General features: G+C 38.8%; 2 protein-coding genes across 5 annotated transcripts in view; both read left to right on the top strand.

Moving 5' to 3' along the window:
• LOC144647809 (histamine H2 receptor-like) overlaps window positions 1-21,824 on the top strand; it is a 410,332-nt gene that overhangs the window by 151,836 nt on the left and 236,672 nt on the right. The gene's annotated exons all lie outside the window — the stretch shown is intronic.
• LOC144650977 (uncharacterized) lies at window positions 455-21,780 on the top strand. 4 transcript variants are annotated; one of them, XM_078510825.1, is made up of 9 exons: window positions 455-918; window positions 5,698-7,268; window positions 7,850-8,688; window positions 10,808-10,975; window positions 11,332-11,373; window positions 13,800-13,850; window positions 15,347-15,489; window positions 17,914-17,943; window positions 19,914-20,051. In XM_078510825.1, exons 1-8 carry the CDS (start codon window positions 605-607, stop codon window positions 17,939-17,941), a joined length of 3,156 nt encoding a protein of 1,051 aa, XP_078366951.1. In that variant the 5' UTR covers window positions 455-604; the 3' UTR covers window positions 17,942-17,943; window positions 19,914-20,051. The 4 variants fall into 4 exon arrangements, with proteins under 4 accessions (XP_078366951.1, XP_078366948.1, XP_078366949.1 ...); XM_078510822.1 differs by lacking the exon at window positions 17,914-17,943 and having other exon boundaries at window positions 460-918; window positions 19,914-21,780; XM_078510823.1 differs by lacking the exons at window positions 11,332-11,373; window positions 17,914-17,943 and having other exon boundaries at window positions 460-918; window positions 19,914-21,780.

Genomic DNA, 21,824 nt, shown 5'->3' with positions numbered 1-21,824 from the left:
AGCCCAAAAAGTCATTTCTAATTATTTTTCTGTATACGCAATTTGGTGATATTGCTAATTACCATAGTGGAGCAAATATACACGGGAAATTTTTGTTTTGTTTAAAGGGAAGTGAAAATATCTCAAAAATTACAACTCTTGAAAAATGTCATGTCATCTACATTCGTACGGTCGTCCGAAATTTTAAGAAGAAATTGCAAAATTTTTAAATGTTGCATTTTCTTAAGTCAAGCTGTGTTTATTTTGGAATTTTGCCACAGCTTCTTCTGACATTTATTTCTTGTCTGTTAACTCAGTGGAAAGTAAATGACATGGAACAGAAAGCGATGTATGAGTAACAGAAGAACCAAGACGATTCCTTGACATTTACCAAATTTGGAGTGATTCACAGTGGCCGGTTCTTTTCATTCTAGAACGATTCTGATTGGTCGGTCTATTGTTTATTTGTTCTCCACAAAAGTGCTTGTAATGACTTAGCCTTCATTTGCGTATTCTGTGTCTGAGGGCGTTATAGGTCTTCCCGGCTTTTGCGGTGCATTTTCTGTGGAATCTTTCTCTCCTCCGCTTTCATTTCTAGTGAATACGACAGGGAACAGATCGAATTATGGCCGACGACATCGGCAGTGATGAACGAGAAGAAATCGTTGAATTAGCGAGCGACGACGAACGTTCGCCATTGAAAACCAAAGGCTTGATCGAAGATGATGGGATGGACGAACGGGTCGGTTCCACAGTAAGAAGCACTTCTGTTAGCACGGGCAGCGAAAAGAGTGGCGAAGATGTGCGAGAGAACGGCGAAATAGAAGATTCAGAGGAGGAAGAAAGCGGAGATCAGGAAGACGAAGACTCGGAAGAAGAAAGCGAGGAAGAATCATCGTCAGAAGAATCATACAGCGAAGATTCCGAGGAATCCGAGAGGTAAGATACATTTTTTTCGGGTTTGCAGTGTACATTTGTGTATTAATCTTTGTATCTTGCCAGTTTATTTCGTGTAACCAGTATTTTAAGCCGCTGTAAGCGGCCTCAAGTTGAAGCCACCTTGTGTGCAATGAATTAACCGATTCGCCATTTAGCCATGCAAGCATTTAACTGATTTATCAACGGGCTGGCAGGTAGATATCGATGTAATCTCGGCGATCATCGGCTAAAACGTTGGTATTTTTGTTTGGTTGGGTTAGCTGTCAATTTATAGTGCCTAAATTGGCTTCTAAACTGGTATCACCTTCAACAAGTGTCCATCTTTGTTTTACGATTTACTCAACTTTCCAAAGCGAATCACGCTGGGGTGCTGTCTTCAGTATTTATTTATTTGTGTTTGACCTTCAAAGCAAAGAAACATTTTGAATACAGCTTTTGATGTCAAAACTCTCTTCAGGGCAAATATCCGACTTATGTAATGGTGACAAGTTCATGTTTTTCTTTGCAAGTCGCAAGTTTTACATCACATCCTTCCTAAAATATTCAAATGGAATTTTCACGTCACTTGTGTTTTCGCATGTTGTCACTTGTCAATTAAAACTTGTGACTGTTTTACCGTTTGGCATAAAATGTATGATTCTTGTTTTATAAGTTTTCTTAATACAAAATACTTTTAGATTGCGAAGGTGTCGAAAGATTATAATCTTTTATTAATTAAAAGTATAAAAAATCCTATTTTAGCCTTGCGCCAAAATTGATGGCAAAGGTTACATTTTTTACACTGCATTCCCAAAGTGATAAATTGAAGTGGAAGGTCGAGTTATAAATAAAACCTTGAGGCTAATTGGCAATTAACAGTGCATTCCTCTTTTCTTTCTTTATCTAAACAAAGCCTGTGTTTAGAATTTTATTCATTGCCCAAGTTTTACTGCATTCCTTTATACTAAAGTTTAATATTTCTGGATGATTGTTTTGATTGTTTGAAATAAATCTGTTGTAATTAGGGCAAATTGTGACATTAAAGTGCATTAGATAAGTTCTTAAGTAACCAGACAAGCATTTTAAAATGCAAGTTAAACACAGATGGTTGTAATCTCACTTTAAAGAGATTAAAAGAGCTTCTGTTGTTTGGGAAAGGTAATTTATAACTCAACCAGTCATTACACACTGATTGCAATGATTGGTTATTCTGCAAAAATTTTTTACTGTGAAGACAAAATGTCTTGATATCTCAGCATATTCATCTAGTTGATTTTAATCTGATGTTTGGAGTGTTTGCCCATCTCTGGAGCAAAGTGGGGCTAACAAACTACTAAATTCTGGGACATGCTTGTGTCATGTTGAACACTTCATCTTCATTATTTATTATCGAGCTTAAAATTTACCAACTTTATTATTTACTACGAACTTGATGATTTCGACATTGCTGATCCTAATAGTATGCAGGGCGCGTGTCGTATATCAACCTAGTAAATGGCCCAGCTCACAACAAGTCTCTCGTAGCTCAGTTGGTTAGAGCGCCCAGCCGGTATCTGGGAGGCCATGGGTTTTGATTCCCGCCGGGGACTCAGGACACTTCATCTTCATTATGTTACTCTTAATTCATTCATCTGATGATTTTCGTCCTGTATACCGTATATTCAGTAAGGAGGGTTAGGGAGGGGGCGTTTTTTTCAAAGTTGGGCTCTTAGGTAATGTTTTTAGCCAAAAGGGGGACACAGCTTATTGTGAAGGGGGGGGGGGGTGCTAATTCTAGCATTTACGGTAGTAGGGTAACAGCTCTGGAGGGGCTTTATGTTGAGCTATTGAGTAAGACACTACTCTCATTGCTGTTTGCCATATCTGATTATCCTGGGGGATGTACATTGTATACAGAACATGGACCCGGGTCCATGGACCACCCCCTGTGGGCCCAGTCAATGGACCACCTTGTGGACCCAGTCCATGAACTACCCCTAACATTCAAAAGCAAATTGAAGTGTAGAAATTTTGGAGACGGTAAAAATTGACGGCATGTACTAAAACCTGAAACAACAAAATGTCCAAAACAGGTGAAACCGTGACCAAAATGAAACCGCCGAAACAAAGGAAACAGTCGAAAATGAGCGAAACAAGACAGAATCAATGAAACAAGCAAAACCTTGACCATTGTTGAAAGCTAACCGCAGCTATTCCCAGGCTAACCAGAGTGCACCTTCCACTCTGGTAGCCACTCCAGTTAGCCTAAATAACACTCTGGTTAGCCTCAACAGCACTTTGGTTAGCCTAAATAATGCTCAGGTTAGCCTGTTTACAGTTAGCTCTCACTAATGGTAATGGTTTTGGTTGTTTCGGTGATTTTGTTTCGTTTCGGTTGTTTCGGCAGTTTTGTTGTGGTTGTTTCGGTGGTTTCGTTTTCGTACATGCCATTAATTCAGGGATGTACAGTACCGCTCAAAAGTAAGTTACCACCTCTCGTCTCGTTTCTCGCGAGATGAGTTTCTCGTCTCGCGAGAATCAACGAAGCGGAAATGTCTGGCATAAATTACGGCAATTATCTTACGAGAAAACGATTAATCTCTCGCGAGAGTTTTCGCCGTTTTGTCAACTAAAATTCGAAGTTTTTGCCTGATTGGAAAGGTTGCTGATTTGTTGGCAACGATCGGTTTGTCTTTTTTCACTGGTAAGAAAAGTTCCATTTGAGATGAATGTGTGTGCTAGCGAACTCGAGAGAGCTTTTCAATCGAAAGTCGTCGCTTTGCTGGTCTTTATTATATTCTTTCTATCACAAATGCAAAAGGTGAATTAAAGCAACTCAAAAACCGAAAATCAAAAGCAGAGCACTTGCGTTACACTGCAACATCTTGACGGGTTTGTATTAAATGTTGCGTGCGTGCTGGCATGAGAAGCTGTTGAATCGAAACTTGTCGCGTCGCAAAAGAATTTATCTTATCAAAAATGCAAATCGTGAATGAAAGGTCCATCAAAAAATCAGAGGTTTAGACGCCTGTTAAAAGCACAACTCTCGCTTCAAACATGACTCGAAAATGAAGAAAGCGAAATCTTTCTGCCGTTGAGGTTTTCCTGTCTTTAGATCTTTATCTGACGGTGAATCTTTGCCGGTGTGTAAACAAAGGTCACGCTTGTTATGATTTCTTGACCTTTCATCACGCTTGCCGCCGAATCGTGGCTTGGAAGTTGTAATGTGAAGTTATGAAAAAGAACACATTAAGTGCGAGCGTTTATTAAAATAAAAGTTTCACAGAAGATTGAGGAATCGGCGACATTTTTTGCGGGGAATGTGTTATCTTTCGGGCGACGAACGCCGACAAAGTTGTGATTTATGCAAATGTCGGCTTCTAATCAACGAGAAGTTTATTTGCCGTTCAGCTAGATTTTTTACCGATTAGTACTATTTTGAGCGGAATGAAATAGCTCTTTTTCGCTCAATTCTAATTTTGACGCTGGATTCGTAATCAGTGTTAGGATTTCTACGGCTCGAGTCCCGCCAACGTGCTCAAACGTCACAAACATAACTACAGTAATTTTACCGCCAACATCGCCGCTCACGTGTGAAAAATGTTAGCTGGAACTCGTGAAGCCAGTTATAAAGTTTTTCGTGGCTGTAATAGCTTAACATATCGTAAACAAGAAAATGGTCGTTGAAACCGAAGTCTTCAACGCTAGCAAAACATGGATAAAATTTTTCATTTCGAGAATGACGCGAATTCTCTCAGAGACCCAGACATGCTGTGTAAATAAACAACTTGTTGACCAATGTTTATAATTTTCATTACGTGTAACTACGAATACGGAATTCGCTTGCAGTTCGCTTGTTCTGTTCAGTTTGGGATAGCATATGTAACAAGTATTCGAAAGTAGGCTTGTTGAACCGATCAAATATAATTTCTTTGGCCGCTACAGGGTTCAGACGAAATTTACCGCCAGAAAGCCGTGCAAAGATCGCTCGATTAATTTCGAAGCGTTACTTTACTTGACTGAAAACCGTGATTTAGATAGCCACGAACGAAATGTTTTCGATGTAAAACATACAACTTTGTTCAAATAAGACTTTTGCTTTGGAATACAAGCGATATTCGGGGAAGAAAGAACTCGCTTGAATGGTCGACATGTCAAACGACACATTTTCTGTTTTCAACCACAGGTAATCTTTGCTAGGCGATGTTCGCTCGCTTATTTTTTCTACATGTATGGTTAACAATGGGTAATTAAAATCTCGAGAGAAGTTAGAGCCGTGAACTTGCAGTTTTTACAAGCGTCTCGCGAGACGAGTGTCTCGTCTCGCGAGACGAGAATCGCGTCTCGCGAGAGGGTGGTAACTTACTTTTGAGCGGTACTGTAGCTAAATTTTTTATCTATCTGGGCCCAGTTGTTCAAAGCATGATTAAGCTAATCCAGGATTAGCGTGAAATTTGATTTTAATTTTATATAATTTCGTTGAGGTTTTCTGTTAATATTTTGTGTCCCACAGTTTTGTCATGGACCAATCTCAAACTTAACAAAACATTAGCTTTGGGAAACCCTTTAAAACAAGAGAAATTAAAATCTTGATCATCTTTTAATCCTGGGTTAGCGTTAATCGTCTTTTGAACAACCCAGCCCTGGAATTAGACCACTTGGCTCTATGCAAAGCATGGTGGAGTTACACTGTAAATTTGGGACCACCATAAATCCATCCAGTGGTAGGGAGGCCATTCCACCTTTCTAAAAGTGCTTGTCTATGGGAGAAGTATTCCTTACACCTGTCATTAATGGTAATTGATTTAATCCTGTTTCTAGAGTTCAACCAGCTGGAAAGCTTAAAGATGAAGAGCGGCCTCGCCAAGGGTACGCTGCGTCAAGTAAGTCCTTGTTTGAAAGAAAAGCTAAGGAAGCAAGTGAAACGGGTACAGCTAGGCTCAAACCTATTGAACAGGAGAAAGAGCTGTTTTCAGGCACCAGTTCTCGCCGCAGTACTTTTGAGAAAGCTGCTGCAGAAGAGGCAAGAAAGAAGGCTCCAAGGATCAAAGTAGAAGACGAGGATGTTGATCTGTCTGGCCGAGCAAAATCTCACAAACAGCTCTTTGAACAGCAGGCCAAATTGGCTGCCCAGGTTTCACCTTCACTTCCAAGAAAGATTTTTGGGGAACAGGAGGGTGAAGTTGATATCTCTGGTAAGGCAAAGTCAAAAAAAGAAATGTTTGAAAAAATAGCATTTGAGAATAAAGGAACATCTCCTGGGACAGAAAGAAAAATTCTTGGTGATGTGGATCTTTCAGGCCGTGCAAAAGCCCATCGCAATATTTTCCAGCAAAAGATTGAAGAAGAGACCCAGGTTAGAACATCACGCAAGATGCATTTGGAAGAAGATGTCTTTTCTGGCAAGGCATCATCCCGCCGTGCAATGTTTGAGAAATTTGGAACAGGAGAAAAAGAAAGCCAGAAGGGTTCTAGATCACCTGCAGATGAAGAGGAGATTGACCTGAGTGGAAGAGCAAAGTCTCACAGACAAAAGTTTGAACAATTTGCTGAAGAAGCCGGAAGAGTCAAAACAGCTCAATCAAGAAGCGATGAGCTCAATCTGTCAGGAAAAGCATCATCCCACAAAGAGTATTTTGATGAGAGGGTTGCTGAGGCAGCTAGAACCAAGACGTCAGAGAAAAAATTAAGAGATGAGGAGGAAGAGGCCATCATGGGTAGAGCTCGATCACATAAGATGTCTTTTGAGGAAAAGGCTGCAAAAGATTTGGAAGTCCAAACTTCTGACAAGTCAAGGCTTGAAGAAATCCCTGATAGAACTACAAGGAAAAAGAGCAAGAAAGAGAAACATGGGGATGAGCATGATAAGAAGAAAAGAAGAAGAAAGTCTTCATCCAAATCGAAAGAACACAAGGAGAATGCAAGTCATGAAGAAGCTAGCCAAGGACACAAACATGAGCCTGTCTTTGAAGAAGAAAAAGCAAAGGTTGAAGAGAGACAAGAGGAAAAAGAAGAAGAACAGGAAGTTGCTGAAGAAACACGTAACAAGGAGGACGAGTCTGCAGAAACAGAAAGGAAAGAAGATGAAGTTCATGAAGACAATGAAGATCATCAAGTGAATGGCGAAAAGCATGATTCTGATGAGGAAGTACATGAAGAAGTCGAGGTAACAAGTAAACTTGATAATGAAAGTGAAATCAAAGTTTCTGCTTCAGAGACATATGAGTCCAGTGCACCAGGAATTGATGATGAAAAGCCTGAGGAAGAAACCATTCCAAGCAAGGTTGAAGAAGAGTCCAAGCCAGCTGCCTCTAATGCTGCTGATGACATTCCCATGGATTATCGTGCCAGAAGAGCTGCAAGACAGAAGCAAAAGAACATGAAGGAAGAAGGTGAGGCTAATGAAAGTGATTAGTTGAGCGCTGTTTTTAGCTCTACAAACCACAGTGTGTTGTATAAACCAGTGTATGATAATCTTTGCCTCATTAGCATTTCATCATTAATTTTGTGAAAAAAAGCACACATATAAGACTGTTGGTAAAATGTGGCCCAACAGTTTACTGAGAGTCTTCTAACAGGTTACCAACAGTTGGCCAACATGTTTAATATTATTTTGCATGTTCAAAATCCGTTGGCTGCCTGTTGACCATTTGTTGGCCAACTGTTGATACTATATTGGCTCACCGTCGGCCAACAAATGGTCATCCATTTGGTGACGGTTTTTCTGGAAGCTGTTCTTCACTTTTGACAGTAGTTGTGTGATAATTATTAAGAATAACAGTGGCTGCTCTAATAGAGGCATATAGAACACAATATATTATAAATTGATATATTTTTTGAAGAAAATACATTTTATTTACACATCAGAGTACCCCTCTGCCTTGGCTCTGCCAACATTCTGTGTAGAATTCACTGTTCATGTGCATGCATTGTAATGACCCCTATTCAAGGTTGTACTATTTTACATTCCTAGGGTCCAGTAGTAATACCTCGGTGACAATTTCCTCTGCTGGACTTCAGCGTGAAAAGTCAGAAGACTCACAAGATGGCAAGTCGAGCAAACTTGAAAACAAACAGGAAGAGAAAGAGAAAGAAAAGCCAAAACCTGCTGAGGAAGAGAAGCCAAAACCCCAAGAAGAAGAGAAGAAGGATCTTGCAGCAAGAAGGGCAGAAAGGCGTGAGAGAAGAAAGCATAGTGCCAGTGCTTCTTCAGAGGGTAATACTGAAACAACAACTGATGCATCTGCAGAGAGAAGAACATCTTTAGCAGCTAGAAGAGCTGAAAGAAGGCAAAGAAGGGGAGAAGCCAGCGAGAAATCAGCAACTGATGAAGTAGAGAAATCTACAGGTAGCGATAAAGTGGAAGAGGTGCAGTCTTCAATCAATGAGAGAAGAGCTGCACGAAGAACTGCAGCAGGTGCCACTGAGGAGAAGGCTGAAGAAAAAGAAGAGCCAGCAAAACCTGTCAAGGAAGAAAAGAAGGAAGATACGTTGGCCCAGAAGAGACAGGAGAGAAGAGATCGAGCTGCAAGACGAAGAAGCAGCAGCAAAGAAGATTCAGAATCTGTGAAGGAGCCTTTGGTAAAACAGGGATCCACCTCTGAGGAGGAGCAGTCTTCACAAGCACGCAAGGCTTCCTCTGAGGAGACATCAACATACACAGCGACTGTGAAGGCAAGATTTGAGAGGAAAGCAGGCGAGGAGCAAACCAACAGTACATCGCATGTTAGAAGTTCAAAGCCTTCAGATGCTGATAGTGACAGACAGGCAACACGCAAGAAACATTCAGAGGAGAACCATGAAAACCAACAGGTAAGTTTTGTCTTATTAATTTATGCATTAAGTAAGCTACTCTGACATGAATCAACTAGGAATATTGCTTCTCCTACAGGTAAGCCAGCAGCGAGGAGAGCAGTGCGGGGGCTGTCTAGGGGAACAAGTGCCAGTTTTAGCAAACTTTATGAAGCACTCACAGAATTTCCGAATTAATTTTATCCAATCAAAAACCAGCGCAAACGCTCATGAGCACCCTGAAAGCCATAGTGCGTATAAATACCTCATGTTGCTTAGCAACTTCGAACAATAATAGTGGGCTCAGTCACTTTTTGGAGAAGTGATGTCACGTGACATCCTCATTCGAGAGTCTTACAGTACCGCTCAAATGTAAGTTGACAGTCCCTCGAGCCTCGATCCTCGAGTCGAGAAAAATAATGAGCTTGTCGCTTGAATGATTCCTCGAGAATAAAATTGCTCAAGCGGGCCGCACTCTCGAGTGTTGTACTATGGTCGAAGCCAGCGTGCCGGCTACTCATCTCTGCTGTAACAATGCGCGCTTGGTCGTTTTATATTTCGAACCGTCCCAAAAAGTTCGAAATAAGAGCTCGAAACCGTCGATAGTGAATGAATTGAGGGCAAATCGAACCAGAAGTAGCCGAGTTGGAGTTAGTGCGGTCCCGCCGAATCAACATGGACAAATACAACCTGCGTTCAGGCGATCTTAGGACAAACATGAAGCACATGTGCAATGTCACGCATATGATTGTTTGTGTTATGATTTAGGATACAAATATTAAACCTTAAAGTTCACTCTTTCATTTAGTTTTCTTTTGAAATTGCAGTTACGTGTGTATGAAAGAATCTAAATCGGATACTTGCGTGCGGGCGTTGTGTTACATTTATTTATGCTGGAGTTTATTCGAACGGGTTCTAATTACTTTTGACATATGCAAATTTTGCCAACTTTTATAACTGCGCCGCTTTAAAAATCAAAATTTGTATAACTTCTCTAAGCTGTAATAATATTAATAATTAACGCCGATATCTGTGTTATAAATGAAGACTAAGTTTCATTCAAGAAGAATTTAGGTTTTAAGAATTTTATGCCAAATTCACAAAAAATAAAACACACTCATTTCAAGCTAGACGCAATAGCGCGACACAAGTCTGTCTTGCCATTTACGGAAGGCTTCACGGCTTCGATGTTTTCACGTGGAATGTTTCGTTTGCCGTCTACAGAATTTTTACAACTCACATTTAAGAACCAGTTTTATTTACGGAAACTCTTGTCTGAATTTCAGTAGCGACCAGAAAGAGACGTCTGAAATTCAGGCGCCTGAAACTTGCTTGCGCGATTTTGTCGGTGCGATTCTACGGCTCAGCTTACAAGATTCGTCGCATTTACATAGTTTCGCATCGAATGCTTCAGATGCTGAATTACAGAACATTTTGTGAAAGAAATTAAATTTGTAGTTTTATTTGCAAAAACTCAGGATGAACTTGTAAACCAATGACTGAAATATCTTCGTGGTTGAAAACATGCACTTACGGCGGGTTGACAAGGGAGAGAGTTTGAACTACAGATTCTTTTCACGTCCTTTTCTAAATTTAAGTCGTCGATCACGGCTTTCAAGGACGAGTTTGTGTCAGTACTTTAAGGTAAGTAAACGGAATTACGATCGGCGCGAATATATCGTACTGTCGAATGTTACATGTCGGGGAAGGTTTATATTTCATGCGCTGAATGTGGAGGCGATACTTGTACATGAGGTGCGAGCGGCTTTTATTCTTTCCTCGAGAAATAAATCGTTTCCTCGAAAGCCTTTTGAGTTATGAATATTCGAGACCGCCTTGTTTCTCGATCCTCGAGACTCGATCCTCGAGACTCGAGACTTGATCCTCGAGACTCGAAACTCGAACATTAAATTGGCACTGTGAGGAGAAATTATACGTTGGTCACTTTTGGGACATAAAGGGTTAACCATTATTATTGGTTTCCACAACACCAAGCTTCATAATGTATACCCCATTTGTGCACCACACCTAGGCCTCCCATAGATAGAATGCAGAACTTGGAAATATTTGCACACATTTCTTTATTCTGAACTCACCGAAAAATGTCTTGTCCATGATAATAGTTTCTGTTCGTTTATAGTCTCGGAAGACACAGCAAGGAGGAAATAGTGATGAAACTGACAGTGCTAAACCAAAGAGCAGTGTCCAGGGAGAAAACAGCGCTCATCGTTCTAGACACACTAAAGACGCACTAAACAAGTTTGAAGGAAAGGAGAACAACAAGGACACGACAAATAAACCTGCCACAGTGAGTTTTTTTTTACTCAAATAATCAGTTAGAGAATGTATTTGATGTAGGTGTACGAACATTTTCACAGAACTATATCATTGAGGGAATAGTTTAACAGTTAGTGTGTAAAGAGAACTAAGGCTGGTTTTAATGTATCAGCTTCCGAGTACTTATCAACATCCCTCTCTGGAGGGGAGTGTTGTTATTGTTATTGTTGTTTTTTCTTTGGGGGAGGGAGGGTTTAGGCAACTTACCAATTCATTATAGCCATGCATGTACTAATTTATGACTAATCACTAATGTATTTATTTTACTAATGTCTTAATTTACTGAGTGCTTATGTACTAATTTACTAATGTACTAATCTTCCAAAGGATGGTGTTGGTGAAGCTATTACTGATAGTGATTGTACTGAGGTGAGCAGGAGAGTGCGAGAATCTAAAAACAGTGTGCAAACTATTAACCTTGCCTTAACTCATGCAGTCAGCAACTACATGTCAATAGATTTATTACCCCAAAATGACTCCATTTTTAACGTTGAGCTTTTAATGTAGATTCATTTCTTATTTACTGATAATTATGATATCTAGAAAAAAAGTCTTGAGACTACAGTAAAACCTGGAGAACCACAAATGCCTAAATTATTGTTTGGTGACTAATCAGATGGGAGATGAAACCATGAGATGAAACCGCAACAAACAAACATAGGCACGCTAAGCGTGCAGGAGTTATTTTTTCAATTTATGGGGTGGCTTGGGGTGAAACTGGGTGATTGTCCTGTTGGGATGGTTTATGCCATGGGTTGAGCTATTTGTGTATAGCGACCCACGTAGTCACTTTTTGCACAAAATTTTCTTGCAAACAAAATAACTTTTACGTGCATTTTGATACATCAGAACTGTTTTATTCAATATGTAAATTTTCATCATTTAATTGAAAAACAAAAACTAATTATCAATTATCTGAATGTCACAAAATGGCACGTTCTTATTCTGTTTAAGCAGTTATTTTGTTGCTAGCTTTGTTGCAACCGTAACGTGTTACTTTTGTTTGTTACAGAATACTTTTGGCTTTTTGCCAAACACTAAAACATGATATTGTTGTTTTTCTCACTTTTGTAACATGAGACCTCTGTTTTTTAAAAACGAACGTAACACGATACCCTTGTTTTTCTCGAAAAAGCCACGATTCCATATAGACAATGAACGGAAAGTACTATAATAAACGAAGTAATAAACGCATCAAATCAAAAACCACTTTCTTCGGGAAAGTTCTTTAAAGCGCAGTACACCTGGAGTATTTGTTTTCGGTCAGAACTGTTCGACAGAGATTTTCGTTCATTCACAACCTAAATTCTATTCAACAAACAAGAACTAATTGAGTTATCGAATTGTCAAGGAATGGCACGCTCTTATTCTGTTTTTGCTCTCGATCGTAGTTGCTTTTAACAGCAAAGTTAATACTTGTACCGGTTCATTAAATGTTTGAACGAGATGTTTTACAGTTGATTTCAGTTTACTTTGGCCGCCCGCTTTGCGAAGTTGGTTGGGAAATTGGAAACTTTGTTATGAAGTTGCCAATTACGTTGCGAGTTTGCGAATCAAATTGCGCACTTCGATAAGTTCCCAACTTCGGCCCGACTGAACTTTCGAAGTTTTGGTTGTTGAGGAGAAACAAGACATGTTGCTCGAAAGTCATGGCGATTTCTGAACTCGAAGATTTTAGAGCTTGTCAAGGAAAGTTGAAGTAGCTTGGCGATAAATAAATTTTATGCAGGTAGAAATTTGGTCAAATTTTAACTTTTTTGTATGAAAACACATATTTAACGATTTCTGTGAGGCATAATCTTCACTGTCTTCAATTTCAAGTCTTCTGAGTTTGTAAACCGGATGAAACTGGATGGTTTATTGATTTTAATCGAAGCCGACGCGACGCGACAGACTAATTTGTTCGAGACAACGTGTTTACGGCTCGCTGAACTTAAAAGTTTTTTATTTTTATGACATTTGTTTCCAACAGTTTAGCGTAGCAAAGCCCTTTTTGATAACATAATTATAGAAGCTTTTATTAACTTTGTATCGAAGCTCACAATTTGATTCAAAAACTCGCAACCTATTTGGCAACCAACGAACTTCGCAAAGCGAATTGCAAAAGTAATGACCACATTATTCTTCAAATCTGCTTTGTGCAAATGGAAAGCTAGCCTCTCCAAACGTACGCTCGAATAACAAGTTAGTGTTGGGCCTTTTGCTCACGGCGTGTGCGTTGTAAGCAGGCGGGCGTTACGAAAAACGTTTTTTAACCAGGGTTAAATCACAACTCACCGATTCCGCCTCCTTCTAATCTAAAAACTTCGAACAGAATTGCTGACTACGTCAGATTGCTTCCCCTTTATAAACTGCAATTTTATTGGTTCTGATAGTACCTGAAATCTGATTGGTGTGACAAACACACATACTTCACTGACCCACTGACTGATTACAAGGACACGACGACTAAAGAGCTATTTTTGAAAAAATAACTCAACAAGAGTAATTAGCTGAAAACTAGCTTAAAAGAGTGACATAGTAAATAATAGACAAACATTTTTAATACATTAATTTAACCTTAAAATTACATAATTATATGCTTTTTAGAAAAGGACGTGTGAAAGTGGGTGTAACTGCTGTGGATATATAGTAATTACTATAAGTAAAAGTCAATAATTTATCCTGCCTTTGGCTTCTCAGCTCTTACACTAATTTTGCTGCACATAATGTAGTAACAGTGTAATGTAACCAGCTAATCTCTAACAAGCCTTAAAAGCTTCTTAACCAGCTAACAGTCAGTTAATATCCTAAAGGAATCTGTGAGTGGTAGTGAGTCTGGTGATCATGATGATGATAATGAGGAGGTAGGGGCATTGTGTTATTATGTACAGCGGATTTAGGTTGAGTGTTTAACGGCCTCAGTTGCCGCATTAGTCGTCACGGTTAAATTGATTGCATTGCGAGGCAAAATGACAGACGTTGCTATGCAGGAATGCCAACGTTCTGCCTAGGAAAACCATAACATGCTTTTTTTCCAGACAGAACGTCATCATTCCCGCCTATCAATGTCTGTCATTTTGCCTCGCAACACAATCAATTCAACCGTGACAACCGACGCGACAAGGCCGTTAAATGCTCAACCTGAATCCGCTGTAAATCACAGTAACAGTTTTAAGTTTGAGTTATCAAGGGTGAAATTATTAGCAAAAAAAGAAATGGCATGGAGGGGAACTAAAAAAATCGAGTTGTTGAGGGTTTGGGTTATCGGGATTCAACTGTATTAAATTTTTATTTTGTTTATTGATTTTTGCAATTTCAGGGGGTTAGAGGTTCATAACAGATTCCACTCTGTTTTCACAAGAACTTGAAACACTGTTTCTAGTCTTGTAAATTTCTCAGGCATATAACTGGGGACTTCTTATGTTTCTAGTGGATTCTGGTCATGTGGCAGGGCTGTCATTAAGGGCTGTAACCCGTAACACCTGTTACGACTGCAGGGCTCAAAATAACGGCCGGTCGATGGACAATGTCCGACGAAAGATGACAGTTTGTCCGGACAAACCTTTGATCTGCCGGTCATTTTTACCGGCCAAGCACTAGACCAAAAAACAAATTGTTATGCCAATTTATAATGTTAATTCTAAAAACTGTCTTATTTTAACTTTTACTCATGGAACGATTTAATACACAGTATCAGAGCAACCTCTACATTGAAACCACAGGTAACTCCATAGTCTTACCCTCAATTGCCGATCTCACATACATGTCAATGTAAATGTCATTCCAATTCGGAAAATATGATACATTTTCTTTGCTAGCTTTTGATTCGTGCAGTTCTGTTCAGGTCAGTATCATAATTTAGTATTATGCAAAAATTCATTGAAAAGAACGTGCACGGAAAAACGTTCAAAGCTTGGTAACTAGGTATTTCATTCGAGTGCGAAAGATGGAAAATAATGTGACACATTATTTTGCCTCGGTTGACCTGTCCCTATCACATCTTACAAGGCAAAACGGTGAAGAGATGGCTGGTCCTTTTCCATCAATGAACAAAACGTATTTCCGGAAAGGCAAAAGTCACTACACTATTTTCAATATTTTGACCGGTTAGAAACGACATGTGACCGAGCTAAAACTGGCTTGGCCGGTCAACATGACTGGCAACTATCCAAAAATTATTTTGAGCCCTGCAACTGAGTTTGCTTGCTGTTACAGATGAAGATGTTGATTAGATGTTGATTAGCATTGCATTCTGAGCAAAATGCTGTGGGTGCAATTTCAATGTAAGAGCTGCTTAAAATAAATACTTTAGTGCAGCTCTGCACAGAAACCTTAATGTCATGCTTTTTTATTTAAACAGAGAACTAATCGTTTTGGACCCCCACAGCAAGAGAAATGCGAAACTTGCCAGAAGACTGTTTACCCAATGGAAAGGCTGGCAGCTGACAAGAAAGTCTTCCACAAAACTTGCTTTAAATGCTCCGAGTGCAAAGCTACTCTGAGGTTGGTTAGAGTTTATGTTTATTAATAAGTAATAATTTCATCAGAAATAATATTAATGATCTACATGTAACTCGTAATGAAGGACTTTGCATAAAGCTAAGGCACAAGGTGGAACAAAAATGTACCTTAAGCTTTTTTTGGGGGAGCAGGGATGGCGCAGTGGTGAGAGCGCTCGCCTCCCACCAATGTGGCCCGGGTTTGATTCCCGGACCCGGCGTCATATGTGGGTTGAGTTTGTTGTTGGTTCTCGTCCTTGCTCCGAGGGTTTTTCTCCGGGTTCTCCGGTTTTCCTCCCTCCACAAAAACCAACACCTCTAAATTCCAATTCGATCGGGAATCCGAGGGCCACAGGTTTGTCAGTCGAAAGACTGTTATTTGCAACCCTCGTTAAACAAAGTTGATTTATTATTTATTATTATTTATTTATTATTATTATTATTATTTTCGTGGCATTTTGGCTAAAAGTCATGTAGCCAAATGCCGGCTAGTGTGACTACAGTTTTTCTAAGTGTCTTTGATTGCCATGACAGGTGATCAAAGTCATTTGAGCAGATTCCATGGCAATCGCCAGGTGTGCCTACAGCAGGCAGTAAAGAAGTGTGTTTGCTACTTTTTCTCTTGATCAAATTCATTTCAGTGAGATGCATAAAACTGTTAAGGGTGTTGTGAGCTTGAGGGCGACAAGTTGACTTAAAATCAAATTCCCCAAAAGTGAATTGTTGATACTATACTGAGTGCTGGCTTGGTATGGTATTCAGTTATTAGTCTGACTTGGCTAAATTATAAGAATTAAAATAATACTGCATCACAAAGGAGAATATTTCCTGATAAAAGATTAAATTCTCACAACTAGTTCTATACAAAATGTATGAAGACCATTTAGGAGAATAATGGTATTATGACTGTGTACAGTCCTGTTGAGAGCTACATGTATAGAGGGTTGGCTTTCAGTGGCATCTGGGCCCCTCCATATGTAGCCAGCAACTATAATGTTATTGCACTAAGCCTTTAGTGGAAAAGCAGCTGCACATTGTTAAGCAGCTGTAAATTTCTTTTGCTATGAAAGAAGATGCTCTGCTATGCAACACTGTGACATGTTATAAGCTAGATCTTATTGATGTTATTTTGGTGTGGAGTCAAGATATTTCAAAACAAACAAAATTATTTTTAGTTGCTACTTATTCAAACCCTTTTGGTGGATTTTGTTGTTATTTTAATTTATTATTGTTTGCCATCCCTAATCAGTTTTACAGTGTAGATTCTTATATGTTTATTATGCACAATCTTTTTACATGTGTATTAATTTTTGTCCATAATGCCACCATTCATGTCAAAACTCATTTCTTGCATGTTGTACATGTATGCATTGCACAGCAATTGCCCGATTTGTGTTCACTGTTATGGCAAGCCATTTAATAAAAAAAACTGCACTGGTTGCTTTTCAAACAATTGGTGTATTTCTGATCACCACCCGAAGGGTTTTTGTTTTAGTATTGTTTGTCCACTATACTGTAGTTTTAAATAACATTATTTTTTGTCGAATAATTATATTAAATTGTACAAAACCTTAATATGTAATTGGTTAAGCCATCAAAGTAATTAAAGTATAATAACTGTTAAATAATCAGATTGCAGTTTACTATACATTTTTAAATATGTATTTTTCTTAAGGTAAAGTTCCTTGACAAATTGCATGAATTAAGCTGCTCATTGTCCTATAAATTGTGACTTTGCAGCTACTGAATTAAAAAAAAGCTAATAATAAAAGAGATGTGGTTATAGAGGGGTGCTCTTTATACATGTACACTGTAGTTCCTTTTTTGCATTCAAGACATTGTTAAGCAGAGGAAACTACCGGCAAAACAACTGCCAAATATACAGAACTTTAGCCTTAACGAAATGTTTGGCATTCAGTAAAGAATAGTTCGACTTGGAATAATCATAGAATTATTAAAATAAAACATAACTGTACAAAACTTTATTCTCAGATAATTTTATAGATTTTGTAAACTTTTTTTAAACATAAAGGCCAAATTCTTCATGGAAAGTCAACAATCTGTTGGAAACATTAATTTTATTATCCAGTGGGAAATAACAAAATGTTTAATGTTGGAATGTTTTTGAACAAGTAAATTATGCTAACCGTTAACTGCTGTACAGGTAAAGAATATAACTGAAAAAATTAATGATAACTGTTATGAACTCTCCAAAAACAAACAAACAAAACAAGAAAATGGGTTCCAGCAAAAACGGGTTTCCATTCAGTTGAATGAACCAAACCATTTTGTCGTCCGTGTTTGTGCGTACTAGTACTGGATCAGCGAGACACTTCATCTTCACAGAACGTCTCACGGCCACATGACATGTCGAACACTTAAATTGCAAAAAAAGGTAACTTACTGATACTTAACTTTTGTTTGGTAGCGGGGGATTCCCACCAACCACTGACTAAAGGTGAGAAGAAAAGGAAATAGCAACTCTGCCTGGCTCACACAAACTGATCACAATGTTAAATCATTTTGGAAAGGATTTGATACTAAGCTTCTGATGCACATAATTATGCTTTTGACATTACCATTATATGACTTTATACATGTAGCTATTTTGTTCAAGTTGTAAGGTTCAATTGGTGTGAGTTATATTTTGTAGCAGCTGCACCTAACATCACCTTCTCTTTTTAAACTTCCCCTTGAAAGGAAGTATTTACTTGACATATACTTGTCATGGTTAAAGGCACTGTTCTGGGGCTTAACTCTTTAATGCAAAGCCCTACTTTCCATCAGGCTTAAGACTTTAATAACAATCTGACCTGACAGAGATAGAAGTTGTTATTGCACTTAACATGTAGATTGGAATGTCCAATTCCTTCTTTGAGATGTGCATGCAGGGAATCATGGTAGTTGTATTCAGCAAAACATGTCCTGGACTTGTCACTGCTGAAAACAACTACCACGATTCCCTGCAGCCGTGTCTTGGAAGGAATTGCCCATTGTGCCTGTGAACACAATTTTTGCATTTTTTTATGATGACCGATCCAATACAATGAACTGTACATGCCCAGTTATCAAAATAGAAATTCTCCTTTGTGGTCTCCATACATGTTATACAGAAGTAGTTGAGAGAATTTGATTTAATGAACAGTCGTTTAGTGCAAGTGACATGCATCAGTTTTGTATTGATATTGTAAGGTCTAAGGAGATTTTGATCAATGGCAGGGCTTAAGGGCTTAGGGCATAGTAAAGATGATATAACATGCTTTCAATCAACTGAAGAATTGCAGTTGTGTACAATAAGAAATGCCAGTGTTAAACAATGTAGGTGATGTTAAAAAAGTCAAATGCCTGAAAACTGTATTTCTCTTGAGGACTAACAACAGATAATTCTTTGCCTTTTAAAATACATAATTGAACAACAAAAAGTCGCAAGAAAATTGTGACTTACCCAAGACCAATTTTCTTACGTTTAAGAATCTCCCAACGTTTACCACAACAAAATGTATGGAGATCACTGTGAGGAGTTCCTGTTAGACTTTGTTGTTGGTATTAAGTAGGCTTATGGTAAATTGGTAAATGAGGTGATACAAGGAATTGGGATGTGTTTGGAATGAAAGAAAATGATCTACCTGTCAACCCTGATGGTGGTGTGTGCATACCCCAGGGGGGGGGGGGGTACTCCGGCTTGTAAATGACGGGGATGATCGAAGGATTTTTTTGTGTTTGAAATTTTCGATTCCGGGATTTTTTGGGTTGGAAAATTTGGCAAGTATTCTTTTTTGGGTGACTTGATTTAAATAGGGTTTTTTTGGGGAGCTTTTAAAAACGAACCTAAGTGCCTTGGCGCGGCCTTAGCGTATTTATGGTATGATGAATACACAAACACAGACGTTCAAATTTTTATGATTTTCTTTGTGTTATATTAATGCCCCTCCTGGCAATTTAGAGGTTATTTGAGAAGGGATTTTTTTTTTTTTTTTTTGGGGGGGGGGGGGGTATTTTTAGTCCAGGGATTTTTTTGGGTAATGTCGGAAGACTTAGGAATTTTTTGGGTCCTGAGTTTTGCCTCTATTCGATCCCCCCCCCCCCCCCACCCCCTGGAGTGCATACTAGCGATTTTTTTGGCAACAAGAGAACATAATATGTTATAAAGCTTGAAAACAGGCTTTCTTGTTTGGATTTAGGACGAGTGTCAATAGGTGATACGTGTTATAAACTGCAATGGGATAGCATCAAATTCTTATAAAGTGGGAGTACTTTTTCAAGGCTTTTAATTTAGAAACCTGGAGCTAGCTCAAATAATGTATTTTATGTGAACATCATGCAACCTGTCTGTTGTTAATATTGTTGTTATTATTACCTTTGAATCATTAAAATCGCTAAGCGTTGTAACTGACCAAAGTGTAATATCTGTTGGTTTTACTCTCGTAGACTTGGAAACTATGCTGCCCTTTCAGGGAAACTTTACTGCAAACCACACTTTAAACAGCTGTTTAAAGCCAAAGGCAATTATGATGAAGGCTTTGGACGTGCGCAGCACAAGACGCAGTGGACCAAAAACAGCTGAAATGTCACATGACAGGAAAGAAAGAATTATTAATGGCAGTTCAGATAACAGTGATTGCAAAATGAGTTGGTAGAAAATAATGTAGACTATAGCTCAAGTTACTGTAAATCCTTTAAGTATGATCCCCTCCTCCCCTGTGGTTGCCTAAGTCAATCCCGACTTGACTTACAACCTCCCTCTGACCAATACATCACCTCTTGCTGCCCCTTCCCCCTCCCCCCTCCCCCATGGTGAAATTTGTTGTAGGATTTACAGTAACACAATTCTAGTGAATGCTTGATTACTGAATAGAAGATCTTTTAATAAATATAAGGATATTTGAATGTAACTCCTTAAGTTAGGCAGAAATAGAATTGATCAAGGGCTGGCATAAACCATGAAAATGTAATTTTGCAGTTGTTTCTAATATCAATTGTATTGTTTGACGAGTTAACACTGAAGTATGTTTATTTAATGATTATCTTTCAAGTAACTCACGTTTCAAGCTAGAGTCTTGATGTAATTTTTTTTTCTAAGAGAACAAAGAATTGCGTGATTTGTAAAATATCACACGTACGAAGTGCGTGACGTGCTTTGCGTGAACAAATTAGAGAGACAGTAAATATCGTGACTTCAAAATTAAAACAAATTACCTTGATCTGTTTGGCTAGTGCAGGGAGTTAGAACTAATTGCCAGTTGATCGTCTGTTAAAAAAAATAATAAACAAAGTTAGAATAACTTGTAAACTGGACATTTTTGAGAAAACAGGAATTATTAATAAAGCAGTAAAATCTCGTTTTTAGGATTGTCACGTGACAACTCTTGCGTGACGGCCCAAACAAGGGCCGTGTAAGGGTGGCGACAAACGAGGACACATTGTTGTTCATGATGTTTCTTGGGTGGGCAAACGAGCGGGACACGAAACAAATGTCTTGTGCCCATGCTGCGCAGACGGGGTAACATTTGTTGCAGACGGTTTTGTCGCAAACAGAACCATGTTTTGTGTCTCGGTCGGACACAAGTTTTGTGTCCGCAACAAATGTTGCGCGCACGGGCAAGCCGGGAAACATTTGTGTCCGCAACAATGTGTCCTTGTTCGCCACCATCCTAAAAGCCAAGGTACAGGTTGCCGTGCAAATTATGTTGTGTGCGCGCTAGAAGCATTTTGATAGTGTCTATTTGCAGATAATCTTACAAAAGTAGCAACTACTTTTGACATTTTCCACCTCAAACATTTTGTATAAATAACTGTAGCCAGCGCAGCGCGTAATTTTTTCCTTGCGTGACAAGGAGAGTACGTGACAATGTAGTCTCGACAGCTTTCTTGGGGATGTCACTCCCCGCCCCACCCAAGGTTTGGCGGTGTTGTGTGACATCCCAAGAAAGAGCTGCGATGGAGACTAGTAACAAGGCGACACACGATGAAAGGCGAGAGTATTTACCACGCAGTAGTAAATTAGTTGTTCAATGATTGTTTTGGAGAATGTCACTGTTTCTACACATAGTAATACTAATTTTATAAATAGTCTTTTTGGAATGGAGCAGTAGTAGTAGCTGGATAATTTATAATTCGTACTTTATCCCATAAACAGGGTTCACTTGTTCAGGAAAAAGGTGTGTGAAATGTCCAGGGTGGAGTGATGTGTTGGTTGTGTTCGCCTTGTAGGGGTAGTGACTGGATCATTACATAGTAAAATAGAAATAGTTTATTTTGAATAGTAATAAATTGTAAATGATTTTTAGCGATACGATCTCCATGTTTTGCCTTTTTTCGTGCGTTTACTCTTTCCTACAC

The sequence above is a fragment of the Oculina patagonica genome, chromosome 4 (assembly GCF_052425735.1).
Source record: "Oculina patagonica isolate OP01 chromosome 4, crgOcupat, whole genome shotgun sequence".
Lineage (NCBI taxonomy): Eukaryota > Metazoa > Cnidaria > Anthozoa > Scleractinia > Oculinidae > Oculina > Oculina patagonica.
This window is presented reverse-complemented; position numbering and strand designations above follow the sequence as displayed.

Coding starts and splice junctions, on each gene's coding strand:
- LOC144650977 (XM_078510822.1), top strand. CDS start 605: ATGGCCGACGACATCGGCAGTGATGAACGAGAAGAAATCGTTGAATTA. Junction 919..5,697: donor GATTCCGAGGAATCCGAGAG/GTAAGATACATT, acceptor TCCTGTTTCTAG/AGTTCAACCAGCTGGAAAGC. Junction 15,490..19,913: donor GAGTGCAAAGCTACTCTGAG/GTTGGTTAGAGT, acceptor TTACTCTCGTAG/ACTTGGAAACTATGCTGCCC.